We start from the raw sequence: 20,502 nt of genomic DNA, 5'->3' as shown, positions 1-20,502 counted from the left end.
CAGGCCACTCTTGTGGGAAAATATTGTTAGCATGGAGGAGTTTTCCATCCTTTGTAACTGATGGAATTGTACATATATTTTTCATTACTCGGTCACTCATTCCATGCCAGCACTTCCTTCATGCTTTAAAGTGCAGACATACTTTCGTTTGCTCAGCCTACAGAAGAAAAAGATTGCTTTGTTTAAAGCCTGGGAGTTAATTTAAGGAGGCATATACCAAACCATCTGGGAGTGAAAAGTCACATCACTGTGTTGGTTTAAAGTTGGAAGAAACAATAAGCAACTTAGTCACCCAGAAGTTTACATGCACAGTCATTTACTGTGGAGTAGTTTGCACAAAGTACAGCCACAATTTACTTCTGTTATTTTGCTTTACGGTTATATAACCTAGAACTTCTCTTGTGGATCCCTAGCCTTTCTTTGACATGCATTGACTGTAAATGTCCTTTTGCACTTCATAGCAAAAGAAGATTTCTCCACATATTCTTCCTTATTGTTTAAGGTACTGCCTGCACCAGTTCACAGTATACTATATGGAACCCTAGATAGCATTGCTGGGAATGAAAACTTGGCTTGGCCTTCACCATGCTGGTTCTAAGTTGGAAGAGAGCCAAACAACAGCTTTGTGAGGGCATTCTTACACTGCTGAGAGCATAGTGTCTTTGCTAACAAAGCAGTGAGATTTGTCTTGGTCTATGCCAAGTTCTTCAGTCCTGCAGCTCTAGGATGTACACATGCATCACTGAAGGCTGAGGTAGGTGAAATATCCAGCCACCAATCACATTGGATTTTTAAGCCACCAGAAGGATATTGTTCTGTTTCAGTGATGCAACTACTTGATATGTTGTTCTAAGCTCTGTTAGCTAGTTAAAGATAACCAGATAAATAAACTTTCTTCTGAAACAGGAATATCAAGAGGATAAGAACGACCTGGTCATTACCAACACTGAACTCAAGCAAGTAGCCTACATCTTCAAGTGTAACAAGTCAACACTTCAGATAAAGGGAAAGATCAATTCAATTACTATCGGTGAGTGGATAGCTCAGCTGATCTTTAAATGCCAATCTTGAAAAGAATGTCTCATGTGATTAATAATGCATCTGAATCGTTTCATTCATGCAGTATGAGACTGGAAATGTTTGTATTTAATGCAGCCAGGATGTATATATTCTCTTTTATCTTGCCTTTCTTGTTTTATTTTAGATAACTGTAAAAAGTTTGGCCTTGTGTTTGACAACGTCGTGGGAATCGTGGAAGTGATAAATTCCAGGGATATTCAGATTCAGGTAAACATCTATTCAAAAAACAAAGAGAGAAAGAGAACAAGCAGAAAGAAAAAGCCCAACATGTAGCTACAAGAGACTATTAAAAACTCACATTTGCACACAAAGAGTAAGAGACCGATGCATCCAAACCTATCTTAATATACAATAAATTCCACTAATGTGTTTAGAAAGTGGAAACTACTGAGCACTGCTGAATAACCTTCATTCAGTCCAGTGCCTTCTGGTTCCGGTGAAACAGGGAGATCTATTCAACTGAATCACAGAACCATTGCACGGCTTGGGTTGGAAGGGACCTTCAAGATCATCCAGGTCCAACCACTCTGCCTTGGGCACAGCTGAAATATTATTGCTTCTGGCCTTAATTTTGTTGCTTTCATGGTAAACAGCTCCTGAAATTGAAAGTTTATCAGTGCCTCAAATTCTGCCAGTTAGCTAAGTGGTTTCTAAACCCAGCAGCTGGTTATTTCTTTCTTTTTTTTTTTTTTCCTCTCAATGTAAACATGCAAATAGACTGCCAAAGGACAACTAAATGACATAAAGTGAAAGCAGACTATTGGATTTTGAACATCTCCTTGCCAACAGCTTGACACGTGAGAAAATAATGCAGACACTCGCCTAGATGTGGGCTGTGAGTCTCTACTGGTTTTGTCCTAGACAACCAGTGAGTAAAGCTTCATCAGAGATCATCTTCTTCTGTGGTTCTTTTGAAATGAAAATATGCACTTTTCTAATCCGTATGTTGCCCTCCCTGTGGCAGACATTGCCCTGTTCATAATATGGACACTCTGCCTGGCTTTTACAGCACTTCACTAATTCTGTTTCAAAGAGGTCTAACTTTACAGGCTCTAATACTGGGCTGTGTCCAACATGGATGATGATCTTAAGAAATGCCTCTGGGATATTTTATTTTAAGCAAAAACATCCCCAAAATTAAATGTGAATTAAATTGTATTAAACTGCCAATCTTCACAAAAAGTGAGGTCTTTTGCTTATTTGGCTGTGCCTGCATTAAGACATTAAATGTATACAGACCTGCTCCATGCTTCAGTGGTCACAGACACCACTGTAAAAAATAAGAGGATTTTTTGTCCTGGTTTGTACCTCTCACAAGTGACTGATGTTGCTACCAGCTGCACATCATCTTCTAAGCTGTAACAAGCAGTTTTCAGTCGTGATCACTACACATCTTCTGGCACAGGCATTTGGCTGTTTTGGGGGTGTTTTTTGTTGGTTTTTTTTTTATAAATAAATTATTTTTATCATTACTGCTAGAACTCTTCTTGAAAGACAAAAACCCCATACATAAGGAAGAGCAAAACCGGACGCTTTTTTTTTTCTTCTTCTTTTCAAAGAACAGAAATTCTTCTGATTAAGCAGGTTCTATGAATATTGCATAAGGCTTCTATGGCATAGAACAGAGTGGAGTTATGCTTAAGATTCTGGCTACAAGCTGCCTGATTCTGGAGGGTTTGAGCACACCAAGTGTTCAGAACCTCAATTTTTTCAGTATTTTGAAGATCTGAGCTCATAAATTGCAAATATATCGCATATTAATGCAAAAAATTACCCTACAGTTCTTCTATATTTACTTCAGCACCATACTGCTTGGCTCTCCCTTCTCCCGGTGGCATTTTATTTTTTCCTGATAATTGCAAAATGTGTAACATTAAACACACCCTCCTTTTGCCCTCTATTGCATGAGATCTTGCAAAAGAAAGGAAAGATCAAGCTAGGAAGCACTGATCCGTTATGTAGATCAGCCTTCAGGAGTGGGGCAGAGTGCAACAGACAGACCATTTGCTCTTCGTTTGCTATGACATTCAGGGAACTGAAGCTGCAATTATATTCTTAGCTCAAATGATAGGAGACACTTTTTTATTATTATTATTAGCAAGTAGATTGTCACGTGCTGCTATTGCTCAAAATAACCTTTGCTCTTTCGGTACACTGACCAGAGAGTACTGCTGGATTCTGCCAGAGAGGGCAGGAGGAGGAGGAATTTTCACTGACAACCATGAGTCAGCCAGTTAGCCAGGTAGAGATCTTTTAATCTGTAGAATGATAAATGTGAGATTTACTTCCTTTTCTTCCCTCAAGAAAGTCTCGTGCTTGCTTTTAATGTGACAAAAAAATACCATTAACGATTTAATGAAATTGGTCTTCCTACTTTTTTGGATTGTATCTTGCCTGAAGGGGATAAAAACCCTTTCCCGTTGTGTGCTATAAATCTGGGAAGAGTTTTGAAGCCTTTAGAATGCATCACAAAACACTTCTGTCAGATGCTGAGATCCTTCATTTGCCCAGAATGGGTTGGAGTTCATGTGTTTGATTTCTTACCAGTCCTGCTGATGAACAAGTTGAACACTGCCTGAGTATCAACACAAAAGCATCACTGGAAGTAGAGAGAATGGAGAAAACACTTGCATCAAATCATACATTAAAAGTTTGCTGTGGATTATAAGCTTGCAGCTGCATAGACAACATTGTTATCAGCACCAAGAGCTTTCAGTGCTTAGCAAATGGATAGCTTCTATCTCAAACACAAGCATCGTGCAGGCAGACGACATACACGATGTCGATGGCCAGAATTAGATCTGGCAGGCAATAAGAATTATATTAACAGTGTCTTCATTTGCTTTTGAAGATTTGATAATAAGTATATTTCATTTTTCAGGTGATGGGGAAAGTGCCAACCATTTCTATTAACAAAACAGAAGGCTGTCACATCTACCTCAGTGAGGAATCATTAGATTGTGAGATCGTGAGTGCCAAGTCGTCTGAGATGAACATCCTCATCCCTCAAGATGGTGATTATGTGAGTGAGATTATTTTCAGAGGTTGTCTCCCCCTGCCCAACTAGTCTTGATAGATAAAATTGCTCGGGAAGCAAGAGCTAACATACCACATATATGATCCAAAACAATTGAATTTCTATGTACCATTATCTCAGCTATCAGTGCAGAATGACTTTTTTGGCAGGGGCATAAATTTCAAAGATTAGATATCATTTCTCCTCATTTTTAAAGATGATGGCTTCATCTCCTGCCCACTTCATTGTCTTTTTTAAGCTGGTCGTAAACATAATCTCCCAGTGAAACTCACTTCACGTGTTATTTGAGAGCACTCTGCTTGAAGAGGATGACGCTAAGGTTAAGATACAAACTTTTCAGCTCCAGATGAAATTACAGAGAATTATTCACTTGTTATTTTTCCTAAAGCTGTTGATACATGGGTAGTATCTGTAGAACTCTTTCTAGCATTTTTCAAAACATCGTTCTTAAAAATCACTTAAACACGAGGTGCGCCTTTCCTAGTGTGAAGGCTCCTTTTCTGTCCTAGTAAGACTTTAACACTTGGCCCTCCAGCTTTTCTACTAAAGCCATCCTCTGTCATGTCACACTGTACCAAGGCAGCTTTCAGGTAAAGCATACTTGTTCTACTGAGTAGTTTTGAAATTGCACTGAATGACTCGAGATAGAACTTGAATTCACCATAAATCTTCCACTCAGGAATACTGTATGGCAGAAGGGCTTTATGAAAGAAAAGATGTGACAAGAGAATCTGCATGCTCCACTTTTCCCAAAGTGACAACTGGATGCTCATCTTCTGGCAGCTAAAAAGGGAATGACTTTCAGTGAGAGTATATTCAGCTGCTTCTCAATTTATTAAAAAAAAAAAAAGGTTTTTCGATGAGTTCCTCCTCAAATTACTGCTCTTGTCTGAAGTGACTAGCCATCAAAACACCGTCAGACCTGAAAGGAAAAGTCCTATTCCCCACACTCTTGTTCTCTGGGAACAGTGGAGGACCCAGCATCTCTCATGCTTTCAGTGAATACACAGAATGGAAGGAAACTTCCTTCAAGGTTCTGCTTTGTTTTGTCTGCCCCACAAAGAATGCTGTGTCTCTTGAAGTATGTCACATCTAAAACAATAGGTTGGTATTTTAAGATTTTATTCTTCTGTATTGTATCATTTGCTTTCCTCCTTGAAATAAGTCTCCTTCCTCATGAAATCTCCACATCAAACACATTCTACCGTCTTCCAGGCTGCTCACTGATGGAATCTAAGGTAATTTCTGATATGAGGTTTATTTTCTTAGCTGTTTCAAATAATGGTGTGAGAAGGATTGTTACACAGGAGTACCACAGTGAGGCTATCTGAAACCAGGTAGCAGTAAGGTTTTTTCCTGTGTGGCACTGAAAATAGCTTCCTAGGATAATGAGGAAGGCCTCTCTATAATCCTGGTGTGTCTGAGCTATCAATGCTTTCTCAGTCATGCAGCACTAATAGTACTCCACCAGTTTTCATGAGGTATCCACTGTTTACCTAAGCATCATTGTTGCTTTTGTTTCTTACCAGAAAGAATTTCCGGTTCCTGAACAGTTCAAGACAGCATGGGATGGATCTAAGCTGGTCACTGAACCTGCAGAGATTGTGGGTTAACTTCCTAACACCACTCAGCACCCACTGACCGTGGTCAGACCATAGCCAGCATAAACAACGCAGCAACGTAAAGAACTAGAAACAGCCGTAGCTCCTACCGCTGCGCTAGGCCTTCAAGCATTAGCTGTGCATGCTACAAACAATAACTCGTCTGGCACGCTTTTGGTAGGCACCTCAGCATTTCTCAAGTTTCCACAGTTTGCCTTCACTTACGGTTTGAATTCTCAATGATGTCATGTGAATGTAACGGCTTGACACCCCCACCTTCCAGTCACCTCACTGCTTTGAAATCCTTTATCCGTTGAGCCAAAATACTGCATGATACACTCGGTTATCATATCGCTTCCGGGCATTCCTTTTTATGTTTCTGCTAAGCAAAAACAGCACTAAGACTCTAAGATGTTTGTTTTCACCTTTCAAGCTACTCCTGTACAATGCAGCACAAATGCACCCCTGCAGAGAACTACCTGAGAGTTCCTTGTAGTTCTGTGGCAATCTTTTTTTTTTTTTTTGAAGCAAGCAAAAAAATGTATAACTTTCAGCAATACATTTTGCTAATGGAAGATGAAGCAACATGATATTTTAATCTAACACTTTTCTAATATGTATATTTAGAAGATCCCTGTGTTTTCGGTGATATGAGATTTTATTATGGTCCACAAGGCTGTTGCCCTCTCATTTCTTGCAAATCAGGAATTCTTTTGGAAACCAAAGCCTCATCTGAGCTAACGCCTTGCAGCAAATCACTTGAAAGTTTTTGCTCCACAGATAGCTTTTGTTGTTGTTTTTGAGTCAATCCATCATATTTTAAAATTTCACACTGTGTCTTGCAAACTGCATCTTTGCTATTCAGCAGGCCAGCAGGGGAGATACCACCACCAGGCAGGTGGTTCTCCCAGGGCGAGAGCCACATGTCAGATATCACTCAGTTTGCTTCTTAAAGTTCCTTTAAAATCTATCTATCATAGCTATCACAGCTTCTATTCATTACAATATCTTTCAGTTTCTTCCCTGAATTTCTAACACTTACTCAAATACATCCACGAAGCAAAGCCATAGATTTATGACCTATTGGTTTAGCCCAAATACAGCCCACTCGGCCCTTCAATTCTACTTTCTACAGTCCCTATTGTATGTGCTTTTTTAACAAAGGTGGAGTGTTGTATACATTTGTACTATTTCAGCACTTAGTACAATAAAATTTTAAAATTTTGCAGTCAGCATATGTTTTTGATTTACTTGTAATACTTTGTAATGGTGAAATCAAAGTGAGATGCTTGCAAAGCTAGTTACAAGCTAAATTTTGTGCCTAATTTACCTTGAAAGTACATTAATCCTTGAGGGTTTTTAACTATCTTTGACTGTAAACCCTATATAACACAATAGTAGTGCTCATTCCGCAAGGTTTTGCTATCTGATCTTTAATCTATGTGTATAACGTGTTTGCCTTAGTATATACCATTTTTCAACAGTAAACTTCTTATGAAATAAAGAAGGAAAATGTACTTGTTTGAATACAAAGTTGTTCAGAGCTTGCTGTACTGTACTGCTTGTCCTATACACCCTCCCCATCTTAAACGCCATTTCAAAAGCTTAACTGAGAAGAAGCAGCTGCTCCTCCCTTCCCATCAAACATTATCATGTCAGCAGCCATCACCCACCTGACAGTGAGCAGTGGCTGTGCAGCACCTGAAGTTTTGTGCATATAACTTCTGTGACAGCAAGGGAACCCAGCTCTTGGTGGTTCTCATTTCTAAGTACACCCATATCTTCCTGAAAATTTGTCTGAGGAGATGATCACAACCTGTGCAAGTTTATAAGGCCTGCCTTCTACTTCCAGCTTTTCCCATTGTTTCTCTATATGTCTTTGGATGCGTTCCTCCCATGTTAACAAACTCCATGAGCAGTCCATCCCACATTCCACTTGGGTGTGCTTCACATCTGAAAAACAGCATCACATGCTCGAGATAAAAGGATTGTGGAAGGATTGTTTAATCTGCAAATCACAATCACGATTTGTTCCATAAAACGATGTCATTCTGGAGCACTCTGATCTGAAAGAGTGACCCATGTTTTTATCCAGCATCGAACAGGGATGAAATCATTGCACAAAGACAGGAAACCACATACTCCCACAGCGGTACGGCACAAAACAAAAACAAAATTCTTGCTGGTAAACAGAAAACAGTGAGGCAGCTCCAACTTGCTGCAAGGACAAATTCCTTTAGTTCTTCCAAAGGGTTCAGCTCCCTCCTTGAGGCTGGTTTACTTTTATAAATCTTCATTAAAACATTTCAGAGCAAACTCCCTTAAGGCTAAGCCTTCTCCCTAACATTCACACTCCTGCAATGTGCAAAACCCAAGCACAATCGTCAATGAGTTTCTTAATAGGAAGAAGTCCTGTGCAGTAACACTGAGTGCTTGAAGGTCTGACCACACCTGAGAACTTTGTCGGAGAGCAGAGGTTTAAAAGATAAGGATGAGGAGGCCTTACATTAAGAGACCCAAGGTAATGCTGGTTACCGGAGAAAAGGCCAGTGAAATCCATACAGCATTAGACACCAGAAATGTGGCACAGCAGAGACTTTTTAAATATGCAGAAATCTCTTATCTAGTTTGCAAAGTCAACCATTCAGCACAAAGCCATAACTGTGTTTTGTCAGTTCTAATCCTGGGGGAAAAAAAAAAATTGCTGTGTGCTTTCAGTAGTTGGGCTTGCTCTCTGCAACCTGTCTTCAAAAATGCAAAGAAACACAAAATAAATGAGATAAATCCGAGGTTCTGATTCTACCCTATATGAATTAATGTATAATTAAATGTTAAAAACCCCTTTTGGGAAAACAATCGTTACATACATCTTGAGACAGAAATAACCACCAAGCTGCAGAGTGATGATCTGATGAGAGCTCCCAGTCGTGGTCAGTTGTGTCCGCATCCTTACCAGTGAGCCCAACCTGTGTTTAAGGGCTGACTCCAGCAAGGAATGGAGTGCTAAATGCTGAGCAGCCCTATCACTCCAGCAATTCCTTCTTCTTACTGCATGCTGCCGCATGAGATATACCACGTATTTCAGCTTGGTCTGCATCGCTTCCACACTGCTTTAAAACTGTGCTTCTGCTCTGAATCTAAGGAGAGAATAGAACCTGAGGTGCATACGTTGCTATGGAATGAATGTGGCTGGTCTAATTAGCCTGTTTTATACTATAAGTCTGAGTGGGTCGGATGGTCACTAGGCTGGAAATCATCTGGTGTGGTACACAGAAAAGACTTTTTTAGCTAAGTTTTCAAATGTAAACAGCGTTTTCCTCATGAGATCCCACACTTTCTTAAGTAGAACCTCTGTAGAAGAATGGCACGAAGAGGAATTCTTCAGAATGTGGCACACGAGAGGTTCTGTTTAAGCACCGGACAGCACCTGAGCACAGGCTGCCCACAATCCGAGGGGTCTCCTCTCCTCTTTGGGGATGCCCAGAAGCCGCGTGGCTGTGGCCCTGGGCACCGTGCTCGGGCAGGGCTGGGCCAGGTGGGCGCAGAGAGAATCGTGAGTCTCAGCGGTCCGCGGCTGCGTGATATGTGCCGGGTTATTCCCATCACTTCCTCGGCGGAGCGGTGTCCGCGAGCATCCACCAGATGGCAGAAAGCGGCTGAGGAGCGGCGGCCGCGTGCTGCCTGCGGGGAGCTGAGCGCCGGGCGGTACCATGAGGCGGCACACAGGGGAGCGGAGCCCGCTTCCTTCCCGGCCGAGTGGGAGAGGCGAGGCGCTCTATGGCGCATGCGCGGTGCGGGCGGGGCTCCGAGTCAGCGCTGGAGATGGCGGAGCCCGAAGAGGCGGCGATGGCCGAGGGCGCCCGGGAGAGGAGCGACGGCGGCGAAGGAGGGAACGCAGCTCCCGCGTCACCTCCGTCCCGCTCCGCAGCGGCGGCCGCGGGGAGCGACGACGCGGGGAAGGCTCTGAGCGCGGCGGAGTACGCTCGGCGGGTGCACCAGTGGCTGTGGGACTCGTACTGCGGCTATCTCAGCTGGCACTGCGGCCTGCCCGCGCTGCTCGCCGCCCGCCTCGCCGCCCCTCCTCCGTCCGCCTCTCCGGGAACCGCCGCCTACTACAGCCCCTTCTACCTCTTCTCCCCCCCCGCCGCTGCCGCCACCACCGCCACCGCCGCCGCTCCGGGGCCCCGCGCCCCCCCCGCGCCCGCCCCCGCCCCCGCTTGGCCGGCGCCGCCCGGCACGCTCTCCCCGGTGCCCCGCGCCGCCCCCGGCAGCGGCAGCAGCAGCGGCGGCGCCGCCGCCCCGCGGGAAGCGGCGGGCAGAGCTGCAGGTGAGTGGGAGCTGCTCGAGCCCGGCGTTGCGCAGCCGAAGCCGCGGAGCGGAGCCGCGGGGCCGGGTGCAGCGGTCCGAGCTGCACCGCCTTGTGTGAGCTCGCTCTCTGCGCGCGTGAGGTGGGCGTTCTTCCTTGCCTTTGTTCTCTTCGAAAGGAATCTGACTTCTAAACTCGCTCTTCGTGGCGTTTGGGGTGGCGTTTAAGCGCCGAGTAGTGCTTTCTTTGATTTGGAACTGAAGCTGCCTGTCCCTGGGGCAGGGGATGTGATGGCGGGTGGAAATGATCCCTGGGTTTTTACCTAGCTCTTCGTGAACAAATCCTGTATGCTGGGGGGGAACTGGGGGCACAGGCGGCTCTTCCTGCTGGTGAGCGTGGTTATTCTGAATGCTCGCTACTGTTGTGACACACAGCCTTCCAAGGGAATTCTTTGCATGACTCGGTCACAAACGACCACGGTGCTCCAGATTGTGAGGGGATGTGTCTGGATCAGCTCAAGTGATTACCTCTCCTTTTCTGCTGCGGATTATTGTCCTTGGAGCAAGCTTGGCAGGAGAGGACGTGTTTCCATCCTGGTGCTGCTGTAGTACAGCTCCGTGTGCTTACATAAGCCGAAACAAGTGACAGCTTAGGTTAACTTTGCACGTTTCCAGCTGCAGTGTCAAAATGTGGAGCTGGTGACCGCCTCTCCCAGCCCAGCCTGCCTGCAGCTGAACACCGATGTTAGCTGCATGGTGGGTGGCTGCGAGTGTTTGATGGATGGTAATTGTGGTTTAAGACGTTGTGTCCCCTTGCCTTACTGTAGCAGATTACCACTCAGTACACTGAGCACGTGTAACAAAGCACACTCAGGCTTGAGTTGCCCTGTGTCACTGTGTGATTAGTGGAGCCCACGTGAATGGCTAGCTCTGAGCTGAGGTGGATGCACGTTTCATTAACTTCTGATGTGAGAAACATTTCTAAATCACTGCAGTGGAAATATGCTGGAGTCTAAGGGCTGTCACTATTTCTTAACAGAGTTTAACATCACTTTAGTACTTCCTCAGCCACACACTCTTCTTTGCTCAGTCATTGGATCTGTATGTCCAAGTGACACTGCTGCTACTGTGCTCCATTTGAGGAGTGCATTTGCTCTGTGCTTTCTGCTGTTGCATGCTAGAGCTGGGCCAGGGGAGGCTGAGCTACAGAATCTTCCATTGGAAGTTAGTTGACAACTTGGATAGGTTTCAGCAATGCAGACTGGATCTATTTTAGTGTTCCTTACATAAATCCTGCTACTCAACAGATAGTATTGATGTGGAGTTACCAGCGTAAATAGGTATGAAGGGAAGATACAAGCTGAGTTGTGTTAAGCAAGAACTTGCTCTTGTGTAATCACTGCTTTATGGCACTTAACTGCAGTTAAATGTACAAAAGTGCTGTGGGCGTGCAGCTTTGCGTGCACTGCTTGCAAGGTCAGGACTGGCAGTAGTAGTTTTAGAAGCTGAACTCTTCTGGGTGAAATCTGGCATAGAGCAGTCATGTTTTTATGATGTTTCTTGGGGGGATTGGGGTGAGAATTTCCTTTTCCCCCTTCTTTTATCCTATTCCTGTGGGAGAAGGGGGACAGGCATTTGCAGAAATGCTTCTTATTTTGCCCCCATCTGCCCTTGGCCAGTGAAACTGGGGAAATGGGTTATGTTTTCTGGCTCGTAGAGCAGCATGCTGTGCTGTATTATGACAGTTATAGGAACGTTTATCTCAGATGTGACTGATGCTTTCATCTGCTCCTGTTTCTGGGTCTGACCTGAGACAAAGTAGGCTGTGGTTTTCTTTCACAGTGGAACTTGGTATGTGCTGAAGGCTTGCTGCTATGGGTAGGAAGGCTGTGGTGGACCAGAGGGGTTCTAGGAATCTTTTGTCTGACTCCCACGTTTACTTAAATCTGTGCTATACGAAGCTGTTCTAAGCAAAAGAATGCAAAAATCGATGCATCTTCACTGCACTTCAGCTCTCTAGGGCTGGGGTTTTGCCTGTAATCTTAATTATGAGGGACTCTAAATTCTGAAAGAGTTTGATTTAAATTCCTGAAGGCCCTTTTAACTCAAATAATTCAGATTTGTTCTTTTCATTGATAGACTTCTTTAGAAGAATTCTTGGTGTGAGCTGAGATAAAACTCTTGGCTGCGTTCTTGAGAAAGGGATATGTGAAATATCCTGGAGAGATTTAAACTTTTTAGCAGGGTACAGTCTGGGTAATCGTAACTGTTTCTGTTGCAGGCCGGGAGTTCATTATCCCTTCACTGGCACACAGGTTCATAGCAGAGATGGTGGATTTCTTCATTCTGTTCTTTATAAAGGCAACCATTGTTTTAAGTATTATGCACCTCAGCGGGATAAAGTAAGTAAAACAATTTAAAGGTTTATTGTATCCAGCTTTAAGGTCTTTGTGCTCTTTGAGGTGTCATGATGTATGTGTGCTGTGGTTATGCATCTGACACCTTTCTTATCTGGCACAGGCTGAGGAAACAGCCCCGCTAGGTTAACCTCCTTTAAATCTTTCCTGATCTGGTGTCAGCTGATGGTGGGGGGAAGAATCTCTACTAGAGTACTGTGGGCTCTCAAATTCTAAGGATTAATTAGACTGACTTTCAGTCTAATTTTTTGAGGGAATTAGCAAGATTTTTTTTTCTAATGGTCTCTTAAAAAAGAAAGTCTCAGTGGGAAAATTTTTAAACCAAGTTTGTTATTTCAGATAATGTATGTCAAGTGTGCATCAACAGGAAGGTTGCTGCAAACATTACCGTACTGCAGGCTTTACTGTGCATAAGCTGGAGGGAAAGATATGTGTCAGCTATACCAACTGACTCAGCCAGAATGAGTCTCCACATTTTTATTGTCAATGTACTACTTGATTTTTAGTGATTAGTTTCCTCAAAGACTGTTTCCTTCTTTAACGGTTCTTATTCCATAGCTGATTCAGTTTCTCCATGTAGGTATATTCAAATATTTCAGTCTTATGAGGAGATCGAGGCTTAATATGGCCCAAACTCTTAATTACATTTCAGAATTGAAGTTTGCTGCTAAAAGAGCCTTCCAAATGTTGACTGATTGTAAACTGATACCGTAGACATAATGTCTTCTGGGCAGGTTGAACTGCTGCTTGAAAGGTGTGTGGAAGAGGGTTAAATCTGAAACAATAAATGTCTGTAAATTATCAGTGTTCATTGTTCAAATAAGCAGGCAAATAAAATGCCAACCTCTCAGTTCTGTTCAGTTGCCAAAGCCTCCAACTCTAACTTGAGAGCTTTTATTTCCAGCTTGGTTTTGTAGGCTGAAAATAATACAGAAAGTACTGGAAAGATGGAGAACAGCTATATGTGTATTGCTTCTGCAAAATGGTGATGATGGAATCTTTTTGAGTTAATGTAGTGTATTCAGTATTAGAGATCTCACTAGAGCCACAGAGTTGCTTACTAGTAGCTTCAGAAAAAGCATTTTTTTTTTCTAGTGAGCTGTGTGTTGGGGGCCAGGAGTTGTTATGAAAAAGCACATCCTCACTGGCTCAGGACAAAGAGTTCAGGCCAACAGTGTACTGAAGGGAAACGCAGCCTGCCACGCTGTCGCTTTCTCAGTTCTTTTGTTTTTTGATCCTGGATAGAGAGGAGAGCAAGTAGTGCAGGTATGGATTGCTTTCTAGTGGGACTGCACCCTTCTATTTAAATAGAAATTACCATGTATATGGGTCATTGAGAAGTACACACTGCACGTGTGCCTATTCCACGTATCAGACGTCACATCTGTGGTTTTGACTTGTGGGAATACACAGCTGATTCCGAGCTGCTGCTTTGCATAGCTTTGTGAGGGGAAATGGCCTGCTGCTTTGCATAGCTTTGTGAGGGGAAATGGCCCAAAGTTTCAAGTGCTCTGTGAAAGCGTTTTGAAACTGCTGAGAAGACAAACCCTGATCGTGCAGAGGGAGAAGTCTCCCTTGCTCACTGAGTGACTCGCAAATCCTGCCTTAGAGGTGTAAGAGAACAGTGCTTTGTGTTTCCGTCTCCCTCACCCAACCGGTAATGAAGGGACTTGTATCATTTAGATGATTGTGGAATCCCTTGTGTATCTCAAGAATTTTGCTAACAATTCTGCAGCTCACTAATGTAGGCCATCGTGTTGCAAAAGTGGCAACGATTGTTTTTTTCACGATGAAAAAGATGGAACAAATTAGGCAGCAACTTGAAAGGCAACCTACCAGCGTTAGGAATTTTAACGGATGGCATAATATCACAGAAGCTGAAGAGCTTTTGTTCTTTTTACTAACAGAACTGAGGAAGTGAATTCTAGTATTAGAAGGGATAAATGAGCTTTTGTTTTGTGGTTTTTGGGTTGTTTTTTCAAAGTTGTCTTTTTTTCAACAGAGACATCTCTAAATTTGCTATGCATTACATAATAGAAGAAATAGATGAAGACACATCCATGGAAGACTTGCAGAAAATGATGATAGTAGCTCTCATCTACAGGTTATTAGTCTGCTTCTATGAGGTAACTACTCATAAAGATTAACTTCTGTAATTCATAGTCATCCGTTCTCGAATAAACAAAAAAAAAAAAGTGCCATCACTGCCCAATGAAGTAAATCCTCTTCACTTTGAGTTGTGTGAAGCTATGTGGCTTTCACTCACGTTCAAAGAAAGCCAAGCTTGCCATAGCAGTCAACAACGCTGTGCTGCGTGGAACTGAGATAACTTTTCTTCTGCAGATAATCTGCATTTGGGGTGCAGGTGGAGCAACCCCGGGGAAGTTCCTGCTTGGGCTGCGAGTTGTGACCTGCGATACGTCTGTACTCATCGCTCCCAGTCGCGTCTTAGTCATTCCATCTTCAAACGTCAGCATGACAACGTGAGTGCTCTTAGCCTACGTTGCTTTCATATGAATAGTTTATAATAATTATAAGTATAAAATAATTCTCTAAACTGGAGGTTAGGGGTTTGGTGTTGGGTTGCTTTTTGGTGCTGTGCTGAACTGAAGGCAAACGTTTAATCTAAGCAGAAAAGACAATAAGGCACTGAATATTTTTATTCTCCTTTCAGGTCCACCATCAGAGCTTTGATCAAGAATTTTTCTATTGCTTCATTTTTTCCTGCTTTCATTACACTGTTGTTTTTTCAGCACAACAGAACAGCCTACGATATTGTAGCAGGAACTATTGTGGTAAGAAGAAATGGAATCAGATGATATCAAAAGACAGCAGACTCCCAGACTGTTTTTGAATACTGCTTCCAAATGAACAAAGAAATTGAGTTGACCGTCCAAATCTTTTGTCCTAATTAAAACAGAATGATTCAGAAGCTAAAGGAAAAGGGTTGTTCCAGGATGGTACCAGCAGCTACCTTCAACGTACTGGAGTTCTCACAAATGCCAAAGAAGTTTGAGGGAAACAACTGTAGACTGAAAAGAAGTGGCTCTATTAATAACTGCAGAAAGGTGCTGTTCTGTTGGTCAGCTTGTGGGGAAAGCAGATACTGACAAATACTCCACCTCCAACAAAATGTTTTTCCTATGGTTTTGGGTGCTGGAGGTATCTAGAATACATTTTCCAAGGAGCTGCCCAAGTTGTGTTGCAGACTCTGAGGGGAAGGGAACTGCAGTATTGGACAGCGAGGCACAGTCAGTTACACTGACAGCTGTGTAGAAAGAAAGCGGTGTTTACCACTTCCCTTATTCCTGCTTCACAGATCGTATTCCCTCACCTCTTTAAGTATTTTACCTGAATATTGATGTGACAGTTTTTTGGGTTTTTTTGCATGACTATCTCAAATATTGTCATTTATTTAATGTGTCAAAGCTAATAACGAGGTGAAAGGGTAGCTGCTTTTTCTCTGGAAAGGGCACGTTACGCTGCAGTGTTAGTGAATTGCCATCGGAGCTGTGAACAACACACATTTGCTTCTCTCTGGAGTGAAAGCACTTGTCTATTTCTTCCGTGTAATATAAAGCAAAACATCCAAATGAGTTTCCAGGAGCATGCAGAAACTATTAACTGAAACGTGTTATGGGTGTAAGGCTACTCTAAAGTACAGTACTACTTGTTTTCACTTTATATTCTGGCTGTTTGTATATTCAGAATAACTTAAATACTGAATAAAAAAGCCTAACATTTTGCATGATTACATAGCTTTGATATTTGTTCTTATGGCATTAGTATCTTGGAAAGGGCATCTGCAATAATGCTGATGTTTCATTAAAATTTGAAGAAGAGTTTAGAACTGTCCCAGAGCCACAGTTTTTGTCTCTTCTCTGAACCCTACCTGCTGCTCTGGTGCTGAAGTTCATTCCCATCCTTCACTTTTGGAGGTTGACAAGAGAAGTGGTTATATGAGCTCTTCTTTTCTCTTCTGGTTAAACAGCTTAAAAGCAGTAACACATTAACATTCTACATTAGTTCAGTTTGACATGGGCTGCTATTTTGTTTATGAAGAGAACTTTATGAGTATACTTTCTGCTCTTTATTTACCATCCTGTTTTTGGGACCAGTCACTGCTGAGGATGGCATTTTCTACTCACTTTCCTTTCCAGAACAAAGGCGCTACTTTTTTGCATAACGACTTTCAGATTCTCTGTTCTAAGTGAGCAGCTGTCTTACTTAGAAATGTGACTTCTCAATGCATCATCAGAAAATTTAGCTGAGGAAACTGAGTGGCATTTCTCTGGTTTAGACACCTGGAAATATCTAGCTGCATATAATCTTTCCACAGCAGTAAGATGTGACCACCTGGACAATAGCTTCTCTCTGTGCTTTTAATGTCCAATAGCTAAACACTTTGTATAGAAATATTAATTCTACATGTGCTGAGTAAGACAGACAAAAGTGGAAGCTGGCCTTTGTTCTCCTGTCAAGTCATTTACAGTTGGAGAAGTGTCTTATTTCAAAACATGGGCACATAAGGCTGCAGAAATGCAAAGCAGCATTGAGTGACAGAAGTGCTGCCAAACAACCACTACCAAGTCTGAAAGTTTTGCTGTCGACTGCAAGCTATGGGGGCCATACAGGCCTTTCTCCCTCAGCAGTAGGAGAGGGAAGTGGTGCTTTCAGTGTTTGCTGCAGTGACCAGATCTCGACCGAAAACTAAATGCTATGGCTTACCAAAAACTCAGCTGTAGTCCCTGAAGAATCAAGAGCCTTCTTCCTCCTCTTACTAGACTGTGTCTGCTCTCTAAGAAACTTTTCTCACTCCTATGGAAGTGGAAAAAACAGATCATCACTCAGGAGTGTGCTGCCCCAAAGCAAAGTTACAGTCACAAGAGCCTTCGTCTGGAGTTAAAACTGCCAGACAATATTTCATAGTTTTTATTGATGGCATTTATCCCATGGTTTAACATGTTAATTATACTGTAATAAACATGGCTTTAATATTAAACTTTTCCTTATTATCCAAAGTCACCACAGTCCATTTCAGTAAATATAAAAATATATACTTAATACTTTGTACAATACTGGTTTTTGGTCCAAACAAAAATGGATCAGAAAAGCCAATAAACTTACTTTAAGAATTCCCAATTTTAAAGATTTTCTAAATGGATTTAGGCAACTTTGAATAATGGGATTTACATAATAAAATCTGAGACAATACTAAACAAAAATGGCCGTAACACACAAAATTAAAATTTCAATTTCACAGATCTGTTATGCCAAAAAAGTACATAGAGAAACAAAACTGTATTTACACGTTTCATAATAAAATAACAAAGGCGAGACAGGTGATAAAGGGCTGTAAGAATGAAAATATAGAAATAGCATATAATTATTAAATGGAGAACTACAGATCTAACAAGTCCTTAGCATGAATCATCCCGTAATCAGTCTTCCTCTATCAGAAAGTCTTAGTGCACGATACACCCAAACTCACTCACTTCACACATACACCGGCACAAATTCAGCATAAGAAATCATTCGTTACCAACATTCTCTACTCTATACAGAACCCCTCACTGGTATAATTACAACTCTGAGGCGTCAGTAAACGCAGATGAGCGCACATAGTGGTGCAGATGAAGAGGTATTGTACAAGCCATTCATGTGCGGGCTATACTCATCCCTATAGCCGAACCATGCCGAGTCAGTGACAGAAGTAACTTGCTGGATTCTAAAATAGTTTTGCTTGAGAACGGCCCTGTTGCCAACTCTACTTGTTACAAAAAAACTAAACGAGGGAGGGAAGGAAAGGGCAGCAGAGTTTTATATTCCTTTAGGCAGATCTGACTTCAGCTAACCCAGCACGAGGTACGATCCCAACAACTGAACAATGCAGGGTAGCAGCTGCTTTGAAAGTTGCTTTACCAATCAGGCGATTACTTTCTACGTCTAACTGCGGTCTTTATCTTCCGACCAGGAACTGAAGATCCAGAGGCAGAGAAAATATTTTTTCCATTAGTCCTATCAAAAGAAATGAGTAGTGCAGAGTTTAGGACAGTGTAGCTGAAAATTCAGTAGCAGCACTGAGTAGATATTCCAGAACGACTCTTTTATCATCTGGCTCACTAGTTAGCAGCTGGTAACAAACGGAATATGATGAACAGGAAGAGAGTTCCAGAAACCACCAGCAATTACATCTCTCTCATTCAGCAGGTAAGCAGCACCGCAATGGCTAAATTCAGGTCTTACTTTTCAAGAACATGTACATTTCACATGGGTGTGTGATATTTCTGAGAGCCAGGCTGCTGTAAAGCTATGGTTGCTTAGTTAGCCAGTCATGCTAACAGAGCAAGGGAAGATGCCAGGCTCAGACAAATTCCGAGCTTCATCTGAGTACCTCACAATTTAACATCAGCAGAGGCTGCACACGGTCCACTGATACTACCAAAAGCTCAAAGGAAGTTCTGACATGGTCTCTTACCCCATTGTAAATTGTGGAGGCTGGCTGAAGGAAAATCTTGAAGAGCCAGAAGGCTGTACCGGTGCTGTCGGTGCAGGAGGATTTGCGCTAAAAGTGAATACTTCCGGGTTACTTGAAAAGTTGAAATTAGAAGTAGTACTTCCAAACTGGAATACCGGACCTAAGAAAGATAGGGTAGGAACAGAAGGGAATAAGAAAGTTGAGATTTGACGTCATTCTTTCCAGCAAAATACTTCCTCCCACTACCTCAAACAAACGTCACTTAAACATAGCTCAAGATGGCAAAACTTGGGGTGGGAGGGAGGTGCACCAGGAACACTAAATTACCACAGGAACAACGCTTAGACAACTTCATTTGCTTCCATAGAGAATCATAAAGGGATACTAAGTAAGGTCACTGGCACGCCGCTGACAAACTATTTGCTGGTACCTGTACTGCCATTAGTTTCTGCCTGCGTGCACCAAAGGTTATTAATAAAGTCTCAAAATGCAGTACTGAATTATCGAGATTTATCATTTAAACAAGCTTGATGGTGCAAATGTAGTCTGAAAAAAATCACATTAAAGACAAAAATCCCCATGGTTTGTCTGTGTTGCTTTGATGGCAGGAACGGTTAAACTTCCGCTTCATTAATGGAAGAACAAAAGAGTAACTAACGCAGTGTACCAACTAATTACTGATTAATACAAATGTAGGCTACTTTCAACAGAGGCTATTTTGTAAAACGTCTGAGAAGAAAAGAGGCTTTTCTTTTATTCCTGACCTAACCCTTTTCTGTACCTGAAGCTATGTTATCAAATACAAGTGTTTTAGTTTGGAATGTGTTTAGTTGAAAAATAGTTATTACCGTGGAATACATCTTATGCTTAAACTGTAAGGATCATTCCTGCCAGCACGTTTCAGGAAAAGAACTTTACACGAAGCTTTCACCCCACACCCACTATTTTTTATGGAGGTTAATTCTTACAGTTGAGTATGTGCAAAGGCAGAAGTCATCTTACTAAACTTCAGATGCTCTCTTTGAGAAGAGAAAGGAAGAGGATGCTCGGCACTCACCAGCACTGGAGGTACCAGAGCCAAAACCTGGCTGTTGGCTCGACTGCTGTCCAAACACAGGGGGCTGAGTACTGCTCGTCACAGAGCCGAAGACAGGAGGCGCAGGCTGAGAGCCAGCTGAAAACAGGGATCCAAAGCTGGGTGCGTTTGGCTGGCTGGAGCCCTGGCTCTGGCCAAATCCTGGTAGCTGACCGGTGCCAAACGCTGGGCCAGCAGCAGGCACTGAGGACCCGGACCCAAAGACAAATGAAGAGGACGACCCTCAGGGAAAAGAAGAGAAATTTCAGTATGTGCTGGGTTGTTCTGATTGCCACAGAGCTTTACGTTTGTAGCCAAGTATGTAAAACAACAAACAGTACTTCCTTCATAATAGGAACTGTATCTTTTCTTGTAAGGAACATGAATAACAGCATGTTTACATGAGTCAACATACACCTCAAACACCAGTTGTCTAGACTCAAATTACTGTTAGCCATTCATCTTCTAGAAACAGACTCCCACAAATAGCACATACTGATCTGTATTTA

At 42.5% G+C, this 20,502-nt stretch overlaps 3 protein-coding genes across 7 annotated transcripts in view; 2 read left to right on the top strand and 1 right to left on the bottom strand.

Annotated features, from left to right (window-relative positions):
• CAP2 (cyclase associated actin cytoskeleton regulatory protein 2) overlaps window positions 1-5,981 on the top strand; it is a 65,185-nt gene extending 59,204 nt beyond the window's left edge. For all 4 annotated transcript variants that reach the window (XM_065752321.1, XM_065752320.1, XM_065752323.1 and 1 more), the window contains exons 10-13: window positions 907-1,030; window positions 1,205-1,287; window positions 3,962-4,102; window positions 5,647-5,981. In XM_065752321.1, the coding sequence (XP_065608393.1) occupies window positions 907-1,030; window positions 1,205-1,287; window positions 3,962-4,102; window positions 5,647-5,730 (432 nt within the window). In that variant the 3' untranslated portion in view covers window positions 5,731-5,981. The remainder of the gene's footprint in view (window positions 1-906; window positions 1,031-1,204; window positions 1,288-3,961; window positions 4,103-5,646) is intronic.
• Window positions 5,982-9,495: 3,514 nt separating this feature from the next.
• On the top strand, window positions 9,496-15,458 carry FAM8A1 (family with sequence similarity 8 member A1). The gene is made up of 5 exons (XM_065753548.1): window positions 9,496-10,045; window positions 12,305-12,425; window positions 14,443-14,566; window positions 14,784-14,923; window positions 15,115-15,458. The coding sequence occupies exons 1-5, from the start codon at window positions 9,496-9,498 to the stop codon at window positions 15,257-15,259; spliced, it is 1,080 nt and encodes a 359-aa protein (XP_065609620.1). The 3' UTR covers window positions 15,260-15,458.
• Window positions 15,459-17,337: 1,879 nt separating this feature from the next.
• NUP153 (nucleoporin 153) overlaps window positions 17,338-20,502 on the bottom strand; it is a 42,643-nt gene continuing 39,478 nt past the window's right edge. For both annotated transcript variants that reach the window (XM_065752884.1, XM_065752885.1), the window contains exons 20-22: window positions 19,976-20,236; window positions 18,919-19,078; window positions 17,338-18,458 (exon numbers count right to left, since the gene is read on the bottom strand). In XM_065752884.1, the coding sequence (XP_065608956.1) occupies window positions 18,374-18,458; window positions 18,919-19,078; window positions 19,976-20,236 (506 nt within the window). In that variant the 3' untranslated portion in view covers window positions 17,338-18,373. The remainder of the gene's footprint in view (window positions 18,459-18,918; window positions 19,079-19,975; window positions 20,237-20,502) is intronic.

Source organism: Cyrtonyx montezumae, unplaced genomic scaffold (assembly GCF_038088225.1).
Source record: "Cyrtonyx montezumae isolate F1298 unplaced genomic scaffold, pur_monq_1.0 scaffold_8, whole genome shotgun sequence".
Taxonomy (NCBI): Eukaryota; Metazoa; Chordata; class Aves; order Galliformes; family Odontophoridae; genus Cyrtonyx; species Cyrtonyx montezumae.
The sequence above is the reverse complement of the archived record's forward strand: the minus strand, read 5'-3'. Positions and strand labels throughout refer to the sequence as shown.

What these genes read in the sequence shown, in the direction of transcription:
- FAM8A1 (XM_065753548.1), top strand. Translation starts at nt 9,496, where the DNA reads ATGGCGCATGCGCGGTGCGGGCGGGGCTCCGAGTCAGCGCTGGAGATG. An exon ending in ATGCACCTCAGCGGGATAAA is followed by an intron (nt 12,426 to 14,442) that starts GTAAGTAAAACA and finishes TTTTTTCAACAG; the next exon opens with AGACATCTCTAAATTTGCTA. An exon ending in TCAAACGTCAGCATGACAAC is followed by an intron (nt 14,924 to 15,114) that starts GTGAGTGCTCTT and finishes TTCTCCTTTCAG; the next exon opens with GTCCACCATCAGAGCTTTGA.